Here is a 23,591-nt window from a genome sequence, read left to right on the forward strand (position 1 = left end):
GTCTCAACAGGAAAACTGGGCTGGAGAAGGCAGTTGGGAGTTGGCAGTCACATTTTCTTTTTCTTCTGTCAGGTACTGAAGGTGGCGATCTTAGCTGAGAAATACGCCGTAGATTATAGCTGGTATGTGGATACCATCCTCAACTTGATCCGCATTGCTGGTGACTATGTGAGTGAGGAGGTGTGGTACCGCGTCATCCAGATTGTCATTAACCGGGATGATGTGCAAGGATATGCAGCCAAGACAGTCTTTGAGGTGGGTCGTGACACTGACCATCCCTTCTTCCAAGGAAAGAGATTTATTTTCCCTCCCTTTATGAGTATGTGAGTCTGGATATGAAAACTAGGTGGATTCTCCATTGTTATTTCATTGTTCAAATATATATGGCCATAGATAACAAATAAATATCTTCAGAGGACACTAAAAGGGATTTCAGCTTAATGATGACTGAGCATCTTCAGTGTCTAAAAAATGCTAAATATTTATTGAGACAAGGGAATGAAATAAAGTATTATGAAGTAGGTTATGGCTGATTGTGAGGGCAATAATGGAGGGTATGACTATTGACCTCCATATGCACATAGTTTTGCAGTATGTTAGATGCTGAATATATCAGATTCTAGAATGTCAGAGGCTGTCAGTCAATCTAAAACAGTCTGGAAAAAAAATTGAATCTGTTTAAGCCTTTGATCTCATGGGATTGGTTAGGAAAGGAGTTCAAAAATATATAACCTGCCCTTTTTTTAAGAGCAATGATATCATAATAAACAAAAATAGGAGCTTATTCTCAAGTTGCATCTACCTAACTGCCCACCATGCATCCTATTTGATTTACTTTTTCTAGGCTCTTCAGGCACCTGCTTGTCATGAAAACATGGTGAAAGTTGGAGGCTACATCCTTGGGGAATTTGGGAATCTCATTGCTGGGGATCCCCGTTCCAGGTAGATAATATGAGAGGAAATGGCTTGACCTGGAATAGGGGGTAGGGTAGAATGGGGTGAGATAGAGCAGCTTCTATGAGGGGGATGGGGGAAAGCAGATGCTGGGATTGTATTGGGACTGTAGCATTCAGAATTCCCAACCAGCCTGACCAAAGAAAATTATAAAAGTTGCAGCCTCAGCACATCTGAAGGGTGACATCATTCTCCTGTTTTGCTGATTTTGGGGCATTTAAGGAGATTGTCTCATTCTTTGATGTTGTGAGGGAAGCCTGTGAGAATGTTTCCTTCACATTTCCTCACCTGTAGATCTCAGGGGCTCTGACTCGTCTCCTGTTCTCCTTTCTCCATCAGCCCTCTGGTTCAATTCAACCTTCTCCACTCCAAATTCCACCTCTGCAGTGTTTCCACTCGGGCCCTACTTCTCTCTACCTACATCAAATTCATAAATCTCTTCCCTGAAACAAAGGGCACCATCCAGGAAGTGCTTCGCTCAGACAGCCAAATCCGCAATGCTGATGTGGAACTGCAGCAACGTGCCGTTGAGTACCTCAAGCTCAGTTCTATTGCCAGCACCGATGTCCTGGTGAGAGAAGAACTGAGAGGGGGGCACTGATATCCCCGTCTCTCACAGGGAAAATAGATTCTTACTTTTTCCTTATTAAAACATTGCAGCCATATCTGAGAAAAGTTGATTCAGAGAGCATTGGAAAAGAAAAAATACGAAACTTCTCTTTTTGGTGGAATGGGTCAAAGTTTCGCATTTTTGTAGTTGGTCCAAAGTCAGTTTTTACCCTTTTACCTGAAAGTGGAGTGGGCTAGGGTGGTTCTTCAGCTGAATACACTCTTTTGAGGAGTGTACTACAGTGATGTCTCCAAATGAAATGGAACTAAAAGTTCTAGGTCATTTGTTTCCTTTAAGGAACAGAGTTGGGATTGAAATGCATTGCCTAGAGCTACTACATATCATCCCAGAAAAGCATAATGCAACTATTTGCAATGTTTGGGGGTTTAAAAAGTGCAAAACGTCACTGCTGGTGGTGGTGGTGGTTTTATCTAAAAGAGATATGAGGAACCTCCTATAGCTTTCAAGTCACTTACTTGACTTGAAAGCTATAGGTGAACTTAGAGAAGTTCCAGGCAGGTGACTTGCAGAGAGCAAACATCGTAGATAAAGTGGATGGCTGCCACTATAATAAAGCAGATAATCCATATGCAATAGGTGGTTACATTGTCTTTAGGATTTTTTTTTATTTTGTAGAACTTTTGAGTTCCAGTCTTTTTATATAACTACAAGGTTGACTGACAGGGCATGTTGATACTTGTTTCCAATTTTCACCCTTACTGCTTTAGGCTACAGTACTGGAAGAGATGCCACCATTCCCTGAACGTGAATCTTCCATTTTGGCAAAACTGAAGAAAAAAAAGGGTCCCGGGGCTGGCAGCGAGTTAGACGATGGCAAAAAGGATCCAAATTCTGAAATCAATGGAGGCATGGATCCCTCAGGCAGCACTGCTGTGAGTGCAAGGGAAAAAGACAAGGCTGGAAATGGAGAGTGTGGGGGTCTTGGAAGGCTTCCTAGAAAGAAAAGTAGGCTCTGTGGGAAATCTGTGGGAAGGGGAAGGAAAAATTGAAAGGATGGAAAGTAACAATTACAAATTCTAATCTCTTACAACCTATCAGATAATAAAGCAGGATTTTTCATGCTCTAATTATTTTCTTCAATGACACGAACATTTTGGTACATACAATAAGAAATGTTAGTAGATTTCCTTCGAGGGTCATATGTAATTCATTGTATCACCAATAAGAGCATTCTCCTCTACTCCTGGTCTTGGCCAAAAAATAAATTATTACCTCAGAGGGCAGACAGCAAACAGATGTGTTATCTGAGACTTAATTTCAAATTCAGTTTGCCCTTTTATTCTTTTCACTGTTTCCCCTTGCCTTTCATGTCAACTAAGCATGAAACTTTTGGAAACAGTTTAACAGGCTCGTCAAATCCCAGAGGAAAGAGCTGTAATGAAACTGATATATATGAAGCCCAACTTCTGGGAATACTTTAATTGCAGATATTTTATCTTGACACAGCACAGAAGTAAAGAACTCAAGACCTAATCTTTATTTCTATTCCTAAGATAGAGATAAATAATTGAGTTCAGTTTCTAAGTTAGGATCATGAAAACATTAAAAATATTTGCCCCTTACAGTGTTCTTTCTCTTGCAGTCAACGCCGTCCCCATCTGCTGACTTATTAGGTCTCCGAGCTACACCAGCGACTGCATCTGGTGCGCCTGCCAGCACTGGCAACCTTCTAGTGGATGTTTTCTCTGACAGCCCATCTACCACAACTGGCCTGGCCTCTGGTGCAGAAGATAATTTCCTAAGGTAATATGGTGACTCAGGTCCAGGCTGTCTCTGCCCAAGCCTTCCTAAGAAAAAGGATTGACACATTGGATCAGTCTAAGCATGTCTTGTAGTCAAGGGAATGCCACTCTTTTTTAGATAATTGCTGGGAGGTCATATAGGATACAAGAGATTGCTCTGTCACAAATGCAGATTCTGATCTATAGCTCTCATGGATGTTTGTGAGGAATGAGTCATAGTGGTTGAGTATCTTATCCAATGGAGAAAGTTCCAGCTCAAAGGGTAGATCATCATCTGCCATCTAATCTGAGTAGCAGTTAATGGGGGGACTTTTTGTGTTCGAGATCCTCATCCAAAAGGGGCAAAGTAGGTAGATATATGTTTGCAATAATAAAATGACCATGTTATACATACATCTTTGTATAGAATAGGCAAGATTGATCTACAGATGTTTGTTTCCAAGTAGCTTGGGAGTTTTGGGCTTCCTTTCTCTAGGTGGGCAATTAGTACGTCAGTTCTCATGGCTTTGTCTTGCTCTCTCTTTGTCATGGGTGTGAGTCAGTCTCTCTCTCTCTCTCTCTCCCTCTCTCTCTCTCTCTCTCTCTCTCTCTCTCTCTCTCTCTCTTGCCTTTTTGGAATGGTTTCCTCTCTCTTTCTCTCTCTCCCTTTCACACCTTTTACCTTGGATGAATCAGTGACTTGGAGACAACTCCTGAGAATCCTGCATCCCTATTGATGGAGGCTGACCTGTCTGCAGAGTAAGGGGTTGAATCTGTTTCTCTTTCTTTCTCTCTCTCTCTCTCTCCCTCCCTCTCTCTTTCTCTTTCTGTTTGCTGTTATAACCTTCCCATCACTATTTGCATTTCATTGGATTTCGCTAAGAGGAGGATCACAGATGTTAGTGTGATAACATTGTGAATTCTCAAAAAGTAAAATGAATGGCAAAGTCACAATGTAACATGTGATGTGTAGAGAGTCTATACAAGAACTTATAAATGTGCCCTCTGTAACTTTGTCCCATTTCTGCTCCCTTCGGTGTCAGTGGTCACCCATATGCTTAGAACTACCTCCCAGAATACCTGCTGTATTGCTTGCTTTCTTCCAAATTCTGCATCAGAATCCATTTTTAATGAAACATTGGGGATCTCTTTTTATTCCTCATGTTCAGCTGGAAATAGCCAAATGTAAGCATGCGCTACTCATAATTTTAGCATTTTGCTTGTGTTTACCGCACTGCAATTTCTTAATCTCTTTATGATTTCCAAGATAAAGTCTAGACATTAAGACTGCAGGAGCAAGAATCTGTCCATCTGGACATTAGAAACTACTATGCACTTATAAAATAATAGTTTCCACAGAATTGAGTGGAGTGAGAAATACACTTTGCTAGAAAGGTCATTCTTGGTGTGTTGCTAGATTAGGAGGATACAGTCTGTAATACCCAAGTCAACCAGAGTTGCCAAAAATCACCAGTAGGTTTCTTCTTAGTTGATGTGGGGAAAAATGAACATTTTACATAATAGTACTCCTAAACTAATCTTGACATTGTTATAGTAACAAAAAACAAACAAAGAAACAAAAATTCCCAACAAAACTGTAAAATAAAAAAGAGACCATAAGCTTGCCTATTTTATGTGACACCTATGCATTTACTAAGTCTTTCCCTGCCTCCCAACTCAATCTATACTTATTAGAAACATGCTATAGCCTATAGAGTTGCAATCTATAGCCTTTTCTTCATTTGATCTAATCCTGATCCTTAACTGTCTCAAGCTCCTTCTGTTCTTCATATGATCAGAATTCAGAGCATGAAAATTACAAAGTCATACATCTTTGAGTGGAAACGAGAGAGCCAATGATTGCTTCAATGTGGCGTAGGCAGGATAGGGATTTGAAATAGAGGAATCCTCTTTCAAGGGACTTGAGGAAAACAGCAATTCAGAATTGGGTTTCTTATGGTTGAGAATAGATTGCAGTATTTTGTCAGGAAATCCAGATTTCCAGGTGAAACTAGAAAAATTAGAATATTATGCAAAAGTTCATTCAGTAATGCAACTTAAAAGGTGAAACTAATATATGAGATACTCATTACATGCAAAGCAAGATAGTTGATGCCATGATTTGTCATAATTGTGATGATTATGGTGTACAGCTCATGAAAACCTCAAATCCAGCATCTCAGAAAATTAGAATATTACATGCAATCAATAAAACAAGGATTGTACATAGAACAATATCGGACCTCTGAAAAGTATAAGCATGCATATGTAGTCAGTACTTGGTTTGGGCATATTTTGCAGCAATTACTGCATCAATGCGGTGTGTCATGGAAGCTATCAGCCTGTGGCACTGCTGAGGTGTTATGGAAGACCAGGATGCTTCAATAGCAGCCTTCAACTCTTCTGCATTGTTCGATCTCAACAGTGGTCCAAAGTCCTGTTGCTCAGTGGTCCAAAGTCCTCTTTTCTGATGAGAGCAACTTTTGCAAAAAGCACCAAAACCTGGTTCAATGACCGTGGGATTACTGTGCTTGATTGGCCTCTTCATTCTTCCTCCATACTCTGGTACTTTGTTTCCAAATGAGATGCAAAAGTTGCTCTCATTAAAAAAGAGGACTTTGGACCACTGAGCAACAGGACTTTGGACCACTGTGCTTCATTAAGACCAGGGTCAATGCAGCCATCTACCAGGAGATTTTGGACCACTTCATGCTTCCTTCCGTAGACGAGCTTTATGGGGTGCTGACTTCAGTTTCCAGCTGCCCACACTGCCAAAAGCACCAAAACCTGGTTCAATGACCGTGGGATTACTGTGCTTGATTGGCCAGCAAACTCACCTGACCTGAACCCCATAGAGAATCTATGGGGCATTGCCAAGAGTAAGATAAGAGATATGAGACCGAACAATGCAGAAGAGCTGAAGGCTGCTATTGAAGCATCCTGGTCTTCCATAACACCTCAGCAGTGCCACAGGCTGATAGCTTCCATGCCACGCTGCATTGAGGCAGTAATTGCTGCAAAAGGGGCCCAAACCAAGTACTGACTACATATGCATGCTTATACTTTTCAGAGGTCCGATATTGTTCTATGTACAATCCTTGTTTTATTGATTGCATGTAATATTCTAATTTTCTGAGATGGTGGATTTGAGGTTTTCATGAGATGTACGCCATAATCATCACAATTATGACAAATCACGGCTTGAACTATCTTGCTTTGCATGTAATGAGTCTTATCTCATATATTAGTTTCACCTTTTAAGTTGCATTATTGAAATAAATGAACTTTTGCACAATATTCTAATTTATCGAGTTTCACCTGTAGACAGGATTTCTAGATGAAAATCCATTTGAATCAGTATCTTAATTAGGGTGGTTCAGAATTATAGAATATGTACTATATACTGGAAAAAGTCTTGGCTCCCATGAATTTTAGACTTCTTTTCTCTCATTGGCTTTTAAATGTGAGGAATGTGAATATGTTAGTGAAAATATAAAAACATAACCTATAAAAGATAGCTCGGCTCTCATCTTCTACAGAGTTTTTATGCTCAGGAATTCAGATGTTGTGGGATTACAGCTTCCATCATCTCCCTAAAATCTGGTCTGGGCTGATGCAAGTAGGAATCAAACAAATTCTGAAAAGCTAAGATTTGGAATCTCTCCTTTATAGTATTTTTCAGGAATAATCCACAGTTCTCCTTCTGCCTTGGTACCTGCTCTGTGGCATGTTCTCTTTATGTTTAGATGTGTGTGGTTTGATTCCCTCCTCCTTTTCTTTTTCTGATACTAACATGGTGCTATACCAGGTGACTCATCTTTTCTGCTCTTTTTCTTCCCTGCCTCTGTCAACTACTGGCCCCTTTGCTATGCCCCTTCACCACCACCAGCTCAGGGGCTACTGCTTCTGTCTCTGAGGACTCTGCTTTGCCTATTGCTGAGGCTGATGAACTGCTTCACAAGTAAGATCCCGGGGTAGGACTGCGGCTCCTGAATGCTGGGATTTGGGGCAGGGGACTGGACTAAATGCCACTCCTCTTTGACATGTGTGGGATGACTTCCTCTGGTTGAAACACTGAAACCTCAGTCAACATTATTACCCGTTGCATAATTTTATTTCCAGGAAATACTCTCCAGATGGAATGGTTGGAAAGAAATTGGCCATCCCAGTATGCTAGATAAATTTAAATGTATGAGCTTGAGGAGTTAATAGGTTGAGCTTGATACCTTAGTGGGGGGGGAAAGGGATGAGTGGCTTGGTATCAGAATTGGTACATGTGGGAAAAGTGACTGGCATTTCCAAGTAGAAATGACATACACGTTTACAAATAATGGGTAGTCTCTGCCTACATCTAACCAAATTTTCATGAACTATCACAGGTTTGTGTGTAAGAATAATGGGGTGCTCTTTGAGAACCAGCTTCTGCAAATTGGGGTGAAGTCAGAATTCCGGCAGAATTTAGGTAAGTATTTGTAGTAGGTTGAGTACAGTAGTCAAGTTGGGATGTGTTCAAGATTCTAAACAAATCTGATACATCCTGTGACCTTATATGAGGGCAGCCTTCTTTTAAAAAATGAATACATTGTAGACAATAAGTGGTCTTTTTTCAGTTGAAGACTGGAAGACATGTGGGACTAGGTGTATGTTAGGGATATATATACTGGTCTTACCGTAACATTTCTGTGAGGAGCCAATATGAAGTGAATGGTTTTATGATACCCAGTTTCTAGTTCCCACTCAGCCATGAAACTCAAAAACAAAATATTCTGTATTTGCTAAGTTCTCTGTTCTAGGATAGTGCTGTAAGTACAAATAGATAGACAGACAGACAGACAATGTATACGGCTGCCCATATTATTTATATGTGATTCTGGTAGGCATACACAATTAAAATTAAATTCAACCATTAAAACCAATTAAACCAATTCAAAACTACAGTTAAAAGCTACAGTAGAAAGGTAAGGGAATGGCTGCACTTCTACACAGTGCAGCCATTTAATGGGTGTCACACTTTCATGGGATCCCCAAGCCCGGTGACACATCCAAGTTTTGAGAGTATTCTGGAAGGCCAGCAGAGTTAGAAATTCCGTTCCAGAGGACAGAAAAGGCTCTCTATTAAATCCTGCTAAATGAATGTCCTTGCCCAATGGGACGCAGAGCATACCCCTTCTGAGAGACCCTATATTGCTAAATACCCCAATACTTTCCCATTATAAAAAGGTAGAATGACTCATTACTAGGTCTGGCCGGGTCTTTACAGCCTTTCTCCAAACTCTACAATATTTTTTTAAAAAAATTAAATCAACTTTACTGTGTGATTCCTTATCAGATATTTCACTTATAGTTCACTAAAGACAGGAAGGTTTTCTACTCTGCATGTGATACCCATTATCGGCACAAACACACTTAGTCAATAATGTTAATACTGAAATAATGCATTTTTGGATTTGTACAATATATTGAATGGAATGGTTCATAAAACTCTCAAAGCCACAATTAGCAAAAGTGAATGAAACCTAATAGCATTTTAAGATTTTTGTGTCTTAGAGGGTTTGTGTGAATCTATAGTTTTTAATAGTCGGAAAAAGAAAAGTTTGCCTAAATTTCATAATCTTAAGCAAGAGAGGGAAAATGAGGAAAGGAACTACTAAATAGAAATGACAGTATACAACACAAAGCTAGGTGGGAGGAAATGGCAAAGCCCTAATTTGGATGGATTGTGAAGAGGATGTATTCTTTCCAGTCTAACCTCAGCCAAATGTGCATGAATTCACAAATTATATAAATTGTAACAATTTGTTTATTTAAATTAAATTAGGCAATTTTAATTGTAAATTAAAATTTGTAAATTACAGTTAATCACTGAACACAGTAACCTTTGATGGTACCACAGAAAGATACTTTAATAATGGTTAAAAACTCAGAATAATTAGATTTTTTGGGTGAAATGTTTAGTAGTCCCTCAAAATCACTCTGTATTGTTTTACATTTACTTTTGGGGGTTTGCCAATTGATATCAAAGACATTGCAATACCAATTCTAGACTTGTGTAGTGTCTGAATTCAGGCACTTATAATTAAATAAACTATGGCACAATGCAAGAAAGTATGGGCCATAGCCATCGCATAATATATTTCCATCCTTCTAGGCCGAATGTATCTTTTCTATGGGAACAAAACATCCGTCCAGTTCCAGAGTTTCACCCCAACAGTCAGTTATCCTGGTGACCTGCAGAACCATATCCTTTTACGAATGGTGCTAGTAGTGAGAAACAGAAGAGTTTGGTTTGGGTGGCTTTCAGGCCCTGGGGTATTCTGCTTGTGCACTGCTCAGAAGCAGTGGTAACCTTTTCCTTAGCGCAGTTCACAGCTCAACATTCAGACAAAAACAGTGGAGCCACTGGTGGAGGGAGGGGCTCAAGTTCAACAGGTCCTGAACATTGAATGCCTGAATGATTTCACGGACGCCCCCCTTATCAACATCAAATTCCGGTATCGTTGCTTGACATCTCAGCCTAGTCTTCAGTTCTAAAGAAGGAAGAGTTTCTATATCTGAGCAATCAAAGGCATTTCAAAGTGGTTGCAGTTGGAACCTGCATATCCACCTTTGTGCTTACACAGAGAATACTAAAGAGTCAGAATATGAAAAGCTGGACAGGCTGGGATTCTAACTCTCAGAATTATGAACAAAACTAAACAAGTGGTACTAATAATCACAAACTTGCATTTTAATTTTTGCCTTGACACACGTTTGCTTTGCTTCATCCCTGTCTCCCACATTTCCATGAGCTGCATTTTCTAAAATCCCATCAGCCACTAATTTATCATCTTATATCATATTTCTGTTAATTATTTCAAAATATGCTTGGATTGGTCAATATTCTAGGAAGCCCCCAATAGAAAACAATCCCCAAAACCTGCTTTTGATAGTCAGGGCCTCTAATCCTAGAAAATGGATATGATCAGTAATTAATAATAACCTCATTCTTTTGGCCTTTCCCCCCTTTTAAAGTTGTCAATAATGTTATTAAATAATGCAAACTCATGAGTCTGTTTGTCCTTATTTCTCATAGCTATGGTGGGACGTTGCAGAATCTCACTCTCAAATTGCCTATCACTGTCAACAAGTTTTTCCAGGCAACAGAAATGCAGTCGCAAGACTTTTTCCAGCGCTGGAAACAACTCAGCTTGTAAGTTTGCACAATATGAAATAACTGGAAATGAGGACTCACAAATGATATTTTGTATATACTGTAGGTAGTTCTTGAGATGATCATAATGGAGTTTGGCCATTATGATCACAAGTGGTAATGGCCATTAAGCTAGATGATCTTGCTTAACAAACCTTGTTCTTTCTGATGTGGCAGTTAAATAAATGGAGCAAGAGGTACTTTGTGACTAGACAAGGCACTGAGAGGCCTAGTGCAGGCCCAAGCCTGCCTGTCTTGGCCTTCCCCATCCCGAGATACCCAGTGCCCCATTTCTCACCCTGGAAACTCCCACAATCTTGCTTTCTCTCCTCCCCCCCTTGGTCCCCACAGACCTTTTTCCCCTAATCAGGTTGCCACAGGCCTCCCCCACCATCTCTCAGATATTAGGTCAGGCAGCCATGTGGTGTGATTCCAGAAGCAGCTGCCATTTCTTGAGCAACTAGAATTCAATGCAGTCTTTTAGAAAATGGAGGACACTTCTGGAATTGCGCTATGTAACTATTCATATTACAGCGCTCCAGAAAGTTCCTGAAATCTTCAAAAGGCAGGTGTGTGATGGGTGACAGGTGCTGGGGAGGTAGCCCTATCCCTACTGGGACTGGGGTGGGGTGAGGCCTCTGGGGACCTGGCCTGGAGATAGGTGGGGGGGGGAAGTGTTGCAGCACCCCTATAGTCAGTTGTAAAGGCAAATGTCTGCAGGAGAGCTGCAACAACTGTAATTTCAGAATGGGTCATAAGTAGCTTTTGGAGGATCCACCATAACTTTAAAAGGTTACTAAGCAACCCATCATTAAGCAAGGACTTAATGTGAGAAAAAAAGGGAATGAGATGGGTTTGTTTCTTGAAGGGGTGGAGATATTTAGAATTCTTCAACTAAATAATCAGTGAATAAGAATACGCATGAATGTGGCAAAGTTCTGCCTTTTTAAAAAAAAATTTAAATGGTTCCACCATCACCATATATGACTGAGGTGCAGAAAGCATGTAACAGGATAGATGTCTAAAAAATAGGACCTGAATTACTGATCAGATCCTCTTCTGCAGGCCACAACAGGAAGCTCAGAAAATCTTCAAGGCAAACCACCCCATGGATTCAGAAGTGACAAAAGCAAAAGTAAGTTCTTTTGAATGCTATGAAAGACTTGCAAGCTTTTATTTATTTCAGGGCAATTAATTCAGTTAATTTAATTTCAGATCAGGATATATCTTTGTATTAATTTGCTCAGATGAGTAAAGATTAAAGCTTTGGATATTGTGATTGTTCAGGGCAATTATGGAAGACATTTTTTTCAATTGTTTAGTATTAGTTTGGGAATATTAGTGTATTATATTTAGGACTGTTGATTTTTCCATTGATCACCAGATTTTTTTTTCTTATGAAAATTGGCATAACATCAAGCTAGAAGAGGCAGCCATTGTATAAATGTCTGTGTTGCAGACTTCTGAAACAGTTTTGCAGGTATATCTTTCTCCCATTATTAGCTTTCTAAGGTGGGTGTAATTTGCAGTGAGACTCTCTATTGCAATTATATAGTTCCAATTAAGTTCCAGTCTATTCCTCCAACAGCTGTTAGGTTTTGGCAGTGCACTCCTGGAGAAGGTGGATCCAAACCCTGATAACTACGTAGGAGCTGGGATCATCCAGACAAAAGCACTGCAGGTTGGATGCTTGCTGCGACTGGAACCCAATGCTCAGGCACAGGTGAGAGCTCCCGAGACCTCTGGGACTGAAGGCCTGAATTCAGGCATACAACTTGGCACTGAAATAAAAGCATAAAAATTGGGAAACAGAGACTTCTGGGAGTTCTAAGGAACTGATGGGAACTATATGAAGAGATGCAGCTGAAAGCTTACCAAAGTACCAAACTGATTGTGGACAACTGAAAGGACATGTTGTTTAAGCTCTAACCAACTTTGTTTTATCCTTCCTACAGATGTACCGGCTGACCCTTCGTACCAGTAAGGAGTCTGTTTCAAAGCACCTTTGTGAGCTGCTTTCCCAGCAGTTCTGAGGCATCTACCACACCATAGGAAGGGGAGGCCATTCCTGCACACTAGATGCCTCTGTACATCTCATCCCAACACTCTCCAAACCAGGGGCCTCCAGAAAGACTGTACTGCTCCCTGCCTGTTGTTGTGATAACCTCTGTGTTTTCATTGCCTAGCCCGGGCCAGCATCAAGAGGGATAAATGAGGGGGGAGCAAAAGTATGGAGCCTTGGTTGGACAAAATCAAATTGGGTTAGGGGAGGGATGATGGGTATTGATGCAGGGCATTCTTTCAGCAGTAACCATCCCCTTGGGCAAAAGGGCAATTTTTGGAAGAAAGCTAGCTTTCGTCCCATGCTGTAAACTGGTTAATCTCATTTTGGGATGAGGCTGAAATCTGTGGTCTTAATTCTTCACCCATTACCACTACTTTTATATGATTTAAGCTGGCATTTTAGTTTTGTTTACAATGTGTACCTTTATTTTCTCACCCACGGACTTTCCCCTTTCTGCTGTGGAAAGGGATAGCTTCTCTGGCTCCCCTTGAGCTGGCTGGGGGGAAGGAATAGGATTGTGTGGGCCTATGGGGAGGAGGGGGTATTCTTGTAGGCAGTCGTTTTGTGTTTCTTTGCCTTGTGTGTTTTCCCCATGGATGGGGATGTAAATTCTCCTTTTCCTTTGCTATGATCATTCCAGTGTTACAGTTACGTGTATTTGTGGGAACATAATTTTGACAGCATCCTGCCTCTTTCTTCAGCTCTAGAAGGAAACTACATGAAGATGAGAGGAAAAGAGACAGTTTATTTCCTCTTCTGCCTCCCCTCACCATCTTTTCAATTCCCAGGAAGAAGTGCCTCAAGCAGGTACAAAAGTTTGGGAGATGGACTCCAGAATGCTGCCCTCCGTGCATTTTGGAAAAGAGGGGAAGGGTTCAGATCATGCTAGTTTGGGGTTGTCCCAGCTTCCCATGCTGGCCCGGGCTCCATGTTACTCTGCTGTGTAGGTGTTAACTAGCGCATCTTAGTTTATCTGGGTTTTGAATGCCTGTATCTATCTCCATGTGACTCTAATAAAACCGTGAGAGTGGGGGAGAGCCAGAATCAAGCCAGGCTGGGTCACCCCCACACCGCTGACTGATTTGTTGCATACTGCTCTTTATATGTGGACAGGGTAGAAATGGATAGAGAACAGTCCCATACCATACACAATGTTTTCACACTGTGCCTGGCCCTAGCATTTGCAATACAATGTTCAGCTAAGTTGTATCAAACTAGTTACATGTAAGCTTGAGCCTCGTCAGGATTGCTTTTTCCATATAGTGGAAAGCATGAAAGCTCTCTCTTCCTTTATGCAAATGTGTATGCAGAAGAAAATGTCTTCCTCATTTGATGGGGTCCTCATTTGTTTAGTGACCATTGAAACTTACAATGACACTAAGTGGTACTCATGACTGGTCTTTAATTTACAATGCCCTGCAGTCATGCATTTGCCATTTGCAACATTTTTTGCCAGCTTTCTACAAGCAACGTCAATAGGGAGCTAGCAGATGGTAATCACATAACACCCTCACTTCATGATGGCATGAACTTTACTTAACAATGACAACTAGAATTTTGCCAGAATTTTTGTTACTAAGCAGTGCAGTCATGTTGCCCTACTTTACCATTGTTATTGCCTACAAATGTACTCGAGTCCCAGTTAGTGTTGTGAGGACTACTGGCAGTAGTGGAGGATGGCATCTTGAAAGGTCTGTGCTTTTCCCAGTCCCACCAGTAGATACAGTTTTAAAAAGTGTGACAATTAAGAAAGTGGAAAACACTCTAATCATTCCAGTTACGTTCCTCCTAGGTGTAGAAAGCAGTCTTTGCAAAATCCCACTTTCTCATTGCTTTGCCCTTTGAGATCTCCAAAAGCTAAGCCCAACATAAACAGTGTGTTTCTGTGAGCAAAGTCTTTGGAGAAAAAAAAAACCTACTCCTTACTATGATGACTCTCTTCCCCCCTCCCAGCCCTATACACTTCAGTGTCAAAGACTGAAGCAAATGAGAGTCTCTCCTCTGCATCTGGCCTACTGGCTTGGTTAGCTTAACTCCTTCAAAACTCATGAGAATATTTTAAGGTATATAGATCAAAATTGCCTTGTTCAATATACTTTTTATTACACAGTAAAAAAAAAACCTTGTATATGATCAAGGCTCTTTGCATGTTCTAAAGAAAAAATAACAGAAACAAATGCATAGTATATGAACAGCTGGCTATAAATAAGGAGGATAGTAAATTTCTGTAAACATACCGTATTTTTCGGAGTATAAGACGCACCAAGGTTTTGAAGAGGCAAATTTAAAAAAAAGTAGGTAGGTAGATAGAGGGATAGAGAGGGAGAGAAAGAGAGAGAAATACAGTAGGTAGGTAGATAGAGAGTGTGTGTAGGTAGGTAGGTAAAGGGATAGAGAAATAGAAAGAGAGAGAGAAATACAGTAGATAGGTAGGGAGAGAGAGAGAGAGTAGGAAAGTTGGTAGGTAGAGGGATAGAGAGAAAGAGAAAGAAATACAGTAGGTAGGGAGGGAGAGAGAGTAGGTAGATGTTTCCAGGTGTATTTATCCATTGCTGGAGAAGGAAACCTCTGATAATCTGCAGCATCTGACTTTGTTTCTGCTGGCACAGCACTTGATCAATCTAATTCTCACCAATCAGTTAAAGAGCTTTCCAAAGGGGGGGGGAGTTTTTGCACTCTGCAAACCTCCCAAAAACAGCCTGTTTTTCATGAAAAGAGGCCAGTTTTTTTTTAAAGGCATGAATAGCACCTTGCAGAGTGCTCCTGGAAAGGGGGGGGGGTAAAAATGAGCAAAAAACAGCCCATTTTTCATGAAAACGGGCCCACTTTTTGTAAAAAAAATTGCATGTGGAGGCTTATAGAGTGCTGCTGGGGGCTGGGGAGGCATAAAACGGGCCATTTTTTGCTCATTTCTGCCCTCCCAAGCCCCCATGAGCTCTCTGAAAGCCTCCATAAGGGTATGCACGGCCAGTTTGGTGAAGGGGGGGCTTCAGGAGACAAAAAATGCTGTATTTGATGTATAAGACGCACCCAGATTTTCAGCCTCTTTTTTGAGGAAAAAAGCTGCGTCTTACACTCCAAGAAATACAGTAACTCTCTTCCCTCTCCTGCACTGATTCATACACAGAGTTGCCTTCTATTTATAGGTGAATGCATGAGGTAGTTCATGCAGTGGTTAGAATGCAGTGTTGCAGGCTAATTCTGCTGACTGCTAACAGTTTGATCCTGATCAGCTCAAAATTGATTCAGCCTTCTAACCTTCCGAGGTCGGTAAAATGAGAACCCAAATTGTTGGGGCAATATGCTAATTCTGTAAACCGCTTATAGAGGGCTGTAAAGCAATATGAAGTAGTATATAAATCTAAATGCTATTGAAATGAAATGTATTTAAAAGGAAAACTTAATTCAGTAGTTGTGTCACAGTGCAGCTTCCTTACCTATTTATTTATATCCCACTTTTATTGTTTTTATAAATAATGCAAGATGGTGAATTTATATAATATTTTCTCTTTCTCTTTTCCTCATAACAACCCTGTGAGGTGGGTTAGGTTGAGAGAGTGTAGCTGATCCAAGGTCACCCAGCTGGCTTTCATGCCTAAGGCAAGACTAGAATTTGCAGTCTCCTGGTTTCTAGTCTGGTGCCTTAACCACTGGATCAAACTGGTTCTCAAGATTAATTGCTGTATTCTACACAATTACATCATGGTTAGGGCTAAGACTGGCCCAAGCACCTTTCTTAGTGTATAATATATAATAAGTTATAGGAGACAACATTATGTTAGTGCATAATGTTCATTAAATTATGGGAGACAAAATTCTTACCAATGTTAAACACCTGGAGAATAGAGACCAAAGACTAGTCATCACCTACAGCTGTATTAGCTGTATTGCCTCCTACTTACATAAGAGGGTAGAATTGAATTGCATTGAATTATTCACTTTCTCCTGTTTCTGAAAGTATTTCCATAAATTCAAAATCCTTCTCTGCAGCCTAAATCATCATTTGCACAAAGAAAAGTTCATTACAACATTTGAATGAAAATATGTCATTCTAACCATACTGAGAGGCTCTAGCTCGCCAGTCCAAATTTCATCATCGAGTTCAACAAGATAAATCAAAAGGCCGAATCTTCAGCTGTGAGAGCCTGTAGCGTGCAGGTTGCTAAGGATCGTAAAGCAAAGGTAGGTACATCTGACTTCAAGATTAAGAAGAGCTGGTGCTGCCTCCCATGGATAACATAGGCTTTGTGTGTAGTATAGACCATATAACAGTGCTGAGGACAATGGGTAAAACCAGCATGAAAGTCCTCCTGCAGAGGGACTGGGAGAAAATAAATATTAATGTATTCATTTATTTATATCCAGCCTATATAACTTTTACAAATAATTCAAGACAGTAAACTTATCCAACATATTTTCCTCCTCCTATTTTCCCCCCAGTACTGAGATCTTTGATTATGTTCTACAGGAACCTCTCAGGTTTGGTATAAATGCTCCAAAGAAATGCAACAAAAAGATCAACTCTGGGATGTACTACTAGATACTAAATAATGTTGCTATTTACTCTAAAAAGTATTTAAACTTTCAACTATTTTAGGTTTTTTTCTCCAAATTTTTATTTTTATATTCTTTATACATATCACTCGTGAATGGTGTAGTATCTGGCTATCATACACTTCAGAACAGATAATTTTATTACTCCTAAATATTACATTACAATTCCATTATTTCATATTATTTATACATGCCTTTTGTTATCACACTTCATTTCTAAACCTTTCTGTCCTTTTGTATATCTTAACATATTAATATATAATTACTATCATTCCCCTCTATTTTCTACCCCTATTTTAACTTTTTTCCTCCTTCATATCGTTATAATATTCAAAGATGTGTTTTTCACCTATTTTGTTATTCATGTTTCCTTAATTAAATCAGAATTTCATCCTTCATTCTTCCATTATTCAATATCTCCGTATACAGTTTTAGTACCAATCACAATCATTTATACATTTGAAGTATTTCTATTCAGGTTCTTTCCAATTCTTCAAGCCATATAATTTTACTATTAATAAACTTATTTATATTAATAAACTATTTTAGTTTTATTAAATAATATATATGGCCACAAAATTTGTCATGTGCAGTACAAGCAGAAATTGGGAAATATCTTAGTGCCTATTGATTCTTTTAGTCACATAGGACTTCTTCCAATATTTATGACCAGTCAGACATTTAAAAGCTCAGTATGCAAATATTTTTCTCAACAGAAAGATGGGAATATACCTGTGTGTTCTTCTTGCTTCTCACAAGGAAAGTATAAGGAAGTAACTAAAGCATAGAAAGAACGGAGGGCACAAAGCCGATTCTTCATGGACATTTCAGATGCTATATGAAGGAAATCAGGATATTTTAATAGGCTATCCTTTTATATACCATACATTGTCAGCTTTATGATTTTCATAATATTAAAATAGAAGGGATTGCTAATTTGTTCTCCCCTAGTACAAGAATGTATGAGTTATACCTTCAGTTGAAGCCCCATGAGGTTGCACCGTAAAGAGGCTTTTCCTTTGGTCTTGATTAATTAGCAGTAACCTGTAAAAGATGAGCCCATGGCTTATATCTTGGGAAATAATGGTAAAAGTACTGCCCCTGAATGCCTCAGGAGACTTTAAAAAGAGGACAGAATGTGGTTTAACAAACACTGAGTCCATATCCTAAATGAAATTAGTTTCTTAGACCACCCAGAAATTTGAAACTCACCCCAGGATACCAGGAGAAAGGACAATGCCAGGTGGTAGGCATCTGGCAGGGCCTCTGGCAGTTGCCTTCAGCAGATCCAGCAGTGGTTGCCAAAATTGATTAACTAGCTGTGGAAAGAAAGAAAAGCTCCAACAGACATTTGGCCCCAACTTCAAAGATCAACAGGTGTCTTTCTATTTATATGCCCCTTAGGCAACCCCAGCACGTTGAAATCATACCACTGAAAGTCAACAACAAATGACCACTATTGTTAATTTTAAAGGGTATGAGTGAGAGTAAAAGCTACCAAGAAATAAACTGCTCCCATTCCAATCCTTAAAATCTCCAAAGTCAAGAGAAAAATATTATCACACCTTTCACCCAGAAATTTGGGGGGCTGCATTATGGCTATTAATCTGAAGTAGCTGCACACTACTGACTTCAAGCATGCCTCCTCTATTAAACCCAGCATGTAAATCAGCAATGGCCAACAAATAGAATAATAAATTTAATTAACAGATGGACCAACTGTACTTTAAGAAGGGTGAAAAACTGCTCTTCTAGATAAAGAGATCAGACACATTTGAAAGACAGCACACACACCTCATCAGTCAGGCACTGTAAGGAGGGATTAGGCCCACAAAGCAATACTATTTCCATATCAGGCACAAGCTGAAAGGTCAGGAAACGGTGCGGAACCTATTGGAACAAAGGGACAGGAAAAAATTTGAAATATGGACTTATATTTCCTCACTTCCTCTTCAAATTTTTAACCTGCTCACCGTGGGACTGCCTTGGGGAAGGTAAACAGGCAGATCGCGGGAAGTATGTGGAGGAAGGGAACGTACAAGCCACACCAGCAGCATGGCTTCTGGGGCTGCAAGTTGCCACCACTGTTCAGTTGCACATAAGATACGACTGCCCACAAGTAAGCAACCAAACCGGGATTCTGCTGCAGAGGCGAAGGCTTCTAGGCATTCCTGGAGCAGGAAAGAACAAGACAGCACTAAGATTTGTTTCCAATTCTCCAAATTACCCTTAACTCTCAATTTGTAACTTTCATTATTATGAGATGTAAAACACGATAAGATGCAACTAATAATTTTAGAGTGGGCACTATCAACAGTTCCTTTACTTCCACTTAAATCTTTTTGGGATTGAACAGCTAATCCCAAATCCACAAAACTTGTTGCTTTGGCAAGGAAGCAACAACAGATGTAAAACGTATGTTCATGCCTGAACTAAAGCATCAGATTTGAAATATTCGACATGTCTTAAATTAATTTAAAGTAAGTGTTTTGATGGAGAAATTGTTCATAAATCTATTTTCCAGGTATTTTTCCATCAGCTTTCAAAATCCCAGACTGAAAGACTGAATGTGTTGAGACATACTGAAGGAGGGAAGAGAAAATTAGATGGTCTCTCACCTGCAGAATTGCTCTGGAGGGCATCACAGCACATTCCACACACTGGGTCAGATCAGCAGAGCTATTGCCCGGTTCCAGGAAACTGTCAATCAGTTTAAAACACGACTAGAGAATAGTGCAAGAAATAATTAAATGGCAAAGGATTAAAATATTCCAAACATTCAGTTTATTAGGCAGTGAAATGAACAGTAAGAATTACCACTAATTCACTTCTTCTGTTGCTAGAATTTCTTGATATAATACAGGCCTGCAGAAGACATAACTGCCTCAAGCCAAAGGCAGGTGGTTTCAAGGGCAAAGAGTAGGCTAAAATGTTCCTCTATATAAGATTAGATATAAAAGCCTCTCAACTGACCAAAGAGTCTGTTATAGAAAAAAAGGAAACATTTCCTAAAAATGAATCCCAAGTAAAAATTCCTCTGCAGCCCACATTCTTGCCTTCCATTTTCATATGATATACACCTACTCTCTCCACATTTCTAGTGACAGTTGGGTCAGACATTACCTTTAGATCTTTTTTGAGACGTTCAATGTTGCGAACATTGGTTAGTTCCTCCAAGCCCAGTACTAGTACCTGTATTAAAATACATCATGCCATTCAGATGCAGAAACAAGCCCCTGGGGAATTGGGTGAGTTAAGGAGAACAAGAGCATAGAAAGAATGATATTTTCATACTTATCCTAAATACTACTACAAACGTTTCCTGTAAAAATAGACTAGCTGATCTTCTATATTACTAGAAAAAGAACTTCCAGGTACATCACCATTTAATTCCCCATGATGAGAAAAATCTGGCTTGTATAGGCTCATGATTTGTAACCATGTGCACACATACAGTATATATGAACATATAAAATAACTGTTTTACTTGAAATTATTTTTTTTGCCCAATGGACTAGGTTTATCTTCCAATTTCCTTTACAGAGGTCATTTTTGATCACTCACCATGGCATTGAAAACATTCTCAAGAAGTCTTCCAAGACTGAAGTCACTGGCATCTTCTTCTGAGGACAACACAATGAGGGTGATACTGGGAACAACAAACAAGAGAAATTGATGAGTGCAAAATATTTACAGCAGATAGACAGAAAAATATATTTCCCATATTTTGCAAGTTTTCAAATTATGTAGAAGAAATCCAATATTTCATCAAAGTTTACTGGAACTTGAAAATCATTAAGAATATATAAGATAGCTGCAAGAGATTGATAATTTCTCTGAATACCCCCAACTCAGCTGGAATGTTCACAGTCAGTAAAAACTACTTTGTGAAGTACGAAATTGTCTTATATTTCCTTCTACTCCCTGGCTGTGTTTATAACAACTCTGTAAATAGGAATTTGTACCTCAAGTTGTTTTTTTCTTCCTTCATTCCAACTTTTCCCATTTTTATACTGTGTATTTAAGAGCTCTGGAAATCTAGAAACATATTTAGTTGAAAAGATGAATAAAAACTATTGATGTGTCCCAATTTGCTATGTTAATCTGAAATAGTTGAAAGAATTTTTCTACATATAAAATACATTTTGAAGATTAATAGAACTGGAGAATGAAATAAGGTTCCCAGTTTTGTTTTCAGCTCTTTTCATTCTAGCCATTCTAGTTTAGAACAGAAGTCTAAAAGAAAGACAGCATAAATAATGTATCTTGAAATGGCAAGAATAAAGAACAAATTTCTTAAACCTAGCCTAACTCCTCCTCCTAAACTGAAATAATTGCACTTCAGTGAAACATATTGTACCTCCCTGAACCTAAACAAGTATGAGGAATGAAAAAAAACCTTTCTCTAGACTGTCTTACCATGCATTAAAAGTTATAATAACATCAATATATGTCAGAATGTCTGCTTCAATAAGAAGGCCCAATGTTGTATCATGAAGGAATGGGATATCCAATAAAGAAAATAAAACTGAATTGTGGATATTTGTATATCAATGTTTTGATTTAACATTATTCAAGACAGAAGTAGTTATGTAATACGCAACATTCCAGAAACTAAATATTGAGTAACATTAGGATCATGTGTTGTTATTCCACATAATTCAATAGGCATTAACAGCCTACTGAACAGCCGCATATTTAATTCCATATCACACAATTTTCTGCTTCAAGAACTTGAACTGGCATGGAGAGGTCTAGAACACTTTATACTAATTGAAACTCAGGAATCCAGAGACAATGAAAAATAATTAATTTGTATTGGATAAAGATATCTAGCATCTTGATTATCAGCAGAAGGTTTTGCAGTGTTGCAATTACAGAAGCACTGAAGTTTTCAATATTCTAAAATTACTGATGCTAAGGACATACACAAAGCTGACAGTTCTTTTAATTCTTGTAAAAATTAACCTATATGCATTAATGCCTACTGAAGAAACTGACCACCTGCTAGCAACATGGCATCTTGTGGGCATACATATTCCTGATTCTACATACCTATTATGAAACACTTTCCACATCACGTGAGTATTCTCTGTACGGGCTGCTATCAGCTGGACATCTAAATTGGAACCAAACATATGAACCCCATTCAGGGAGCCAATTACAGAAAAGGGTAACTGGGAAAGAGGAGATAAACATTAGTGTACTATTCATATAAGAACATATGAAAATACATTAGACAGTCAGACAATTGAATTATCTATTTAAATTGAAAACAGTTTTCCAAAATATTTAGCACCGTTTTTATCACTTTTCTTAACATAACTTTTAGCAAAACGGATTAAGGCAGAGCAGTTGCTAAACCAGATATATCATTTTTCCCACCCTCATAACAACCTAGATAACTAGCAATTTTAATTCTTTTATCATGCTAAACTTTAAAAACTTTATTTTAAAGAATCAAAGGAAGTGTTTTAGCACTGTACTATACTGTTCCCAACTAAACTATGCAACATGTTAGATTGTTGGATTAAGGTCAATTATTATCTTCTCCCAACATGCAGCATTTTAGCAAGCATATATTTTCAATAAAAGAAAATATATGTAGTGCAGAGTTGGAATGACAGAAGTACTTGTTGCTCTTTGAGTTTAGTAGTTTGGCTGCCAATCACTACCTCATCAATGCTGGTGAGTGTGGGGTTTGCTCCCCATTTATATACAGTAACGTGCCCTGCCAATGTTGGTGGGGGTATTTTTTTTCTTTGATAGTTCTTTGATTAGAATATTGTTTTCTGCTTGATTGTTTGCCTGATGTTGATATGTGCCTATCTGAGTGTTGGCTGCTGGAGAACATGGAGCAAACTCCAAATTCATCACTACTGATGATACTTAGTTGGGTAACTGTAAGCAAACAACCCTGCTCAAAAGGCACCGAGATTCCACAGTACAAGTATTTCTTAAAACAAAGTGATTCGCTATAAATTGGAATGAAAAGCAGGATGGACGCCTCTCACCTGCTGCTTTGTAGACCCTCCTCTGCTCCTACAGTATAACGGCACGCCACTACTGGCGGTAAGGCACAACAACGTCACGGAATTCTCCGCCTCCTCCCACATTTTGAGCCTGGCAGCCCTTTTTCCACACTGGACTGGCAGCGGGAGCAACGCTACCGAGACTCTAGCAAGACTCCGCTGTTTCTATTCCTTTTGTCTATTACTCCGCACATTTTCACTCTCGGGATTCATTGGCGCCATATTGAGTAACCCACGATATGCCGGGATGTAAGCAGAGGCGATGCTATGGTAACAAGTGCGATCATGCATGATTGGTTCTTTTCTTCTTTGGCCCTTCCCACCTGTGTCTGTGATTCGTTCACTCTTTACGGGGAGGAAGGGAGTGAGTAAAAGAATTCTTAATTATCAAAATAGAATGAAAGCTAAATTGATGACTGTTTCCTGTGCGCATGCGTGCCGAAGC

General features: G+C 39.3%; 2 protein-coding genes across 11 annotated transcripts in view; one reads left to right on the forward strand and one right to left on the reverse strand.

The window, feature by feature from the left end:
- Positions 1-21,746, forward strand: part of AP2A1 (adaptor related protein complex 2 subunit alpha 1) — a 43,095-nt gene extending 21,349 nt beyond the window's left edge. The window contains exons 11-27 of one of the 10 annotated variants that reach the window (XR_015696448.1): positions 73-255; positions 845-942; positions 1,294-1,525; positions 2,293-2,457; positions 3,168-3,328; positions 4,003-4,065; positions 7,196-7,267; positions 7,686-7,768; positions 9,455-9,543; positions 9,673-9,797; positions 10,379-10,495; positions 11,561-11,630; positions 12,084-12,218; positions 12,451-12,723; positions 13,262-13,367; positions 16,551-16,742; positions 20,658-21,746. Coding sequence is in view for 4 of the 10 variants with exons in the window: in XM_087713665.1 (XP_087569791.1) it covers positions 73-255; positions 845-942; positions 1,294-1,525; positions 2,293-2,457; positions 3,168-3,328; positions 4,003-4,065; positions 7,196-7,267; positions 7,686-7,768; positions 9,455-9,543; positions 9,673-9,797; positions 10,379-10,495; positions 11,561-11,630; positions 12,084-12,218; positions 12,451-12,528 (1,671 nt within the window). In the remaining 6 variants the exon portion in view is untranslated. Of the gene's footprint in view, positions 1-72; positions 256-844; positions 943-1,293; positions 1,526-2,292; positions 2,458-3,167; positions 3,329-4,002; positions 4,066-7,195; positions 7,268-7,685; positions 7,769-9,454; positions 9,544-9,672; positions 9,798-10,378; positions 10,496-11,560; positions 11,631-11,879; positions 11,976-12,083; positions 12,222-12,450; positions 13,638-16,550; positions 16,743-20,657 lie in introns of those variants that run through there. The other 9 variants (XR_015696450.1, XR_015696446.1, XR_015696451.1 and 6 more) reach the window with 9 other exon arrangements.
- FUZ (fuzzy planar cell polarity protein) lies at positions 16,676-23,413 on the reverse strand. Its single transcript, XM_014065613.2, has 11 exons — positions 23,129-23,413; positions 22,170-22,291; positions 20,679-20,763; positions 20,238-20,306; positions 19,733-19,837; positions 19,088-19,285; positions 18,909-19,004; positions 18,327-18,433; positions 18,088-18,158; positions 17,847-17,948; positions 16,676-16,881 (listed from the first exon to the last, which is right to left on the reverse strand). The coding sequence occupies exons 1-11, from the start codon at positions 23,228-23,230 to the stop codon at positions 16,676-16,678; spliced, it is 1,263 nt and encodes a 420-aa protein (XP_013921088.1). The 5' UTR covers positions 23,231-23,413.
- Positions 23,414-23,591: the final 178 nt, after the last annotated feature.

Source organism: Thamnophis sirtalis, unplaced genomic scaffold (genome assembly GCF_051295495.1).
Source record: "Thamnophis sirtalis isolate CommonGarterSnake01/CBP01778 unplaced genomic scaffold, rThaSir2_p1.2 scaffold_4, whole genome shotgun sequence".
Taxonomy (NCBI): Eukaryota; Metazoa; Chordata; class Lepidosauria; order Squamata; family Natricidae; genus Thamnophis; species Thamnophis sirtalis.

What these genes read in the sequence shown, in the direction of transcription:
- FUZ (XM_014065613.2), bottom strand. Translation starts at nt 23,230, where the DNA reads ATGTGGGAGGAGGCGGAGAATTCCGTGACGTTGTTGTGCCTTACCGCC. An exon ending in GTCTCAAAAAAGATCTAAAG is followed by an intron (nt 19,838 to 20,237) that starts GTAATGTCTGAC and finishes ACTATTCTCTAG; the next exon opens with TCGTGTTTTAAACTGATTGA. An exon ending in TTCCCCAAGGCAGTCCCACG is followed by an intron (nt 19,005 to 19,087) that starts GTGAGCAGGTTA and finishes TTGTTCCAATAG; the next exon opens with GTTCCGCACCGTTTCCTGAC.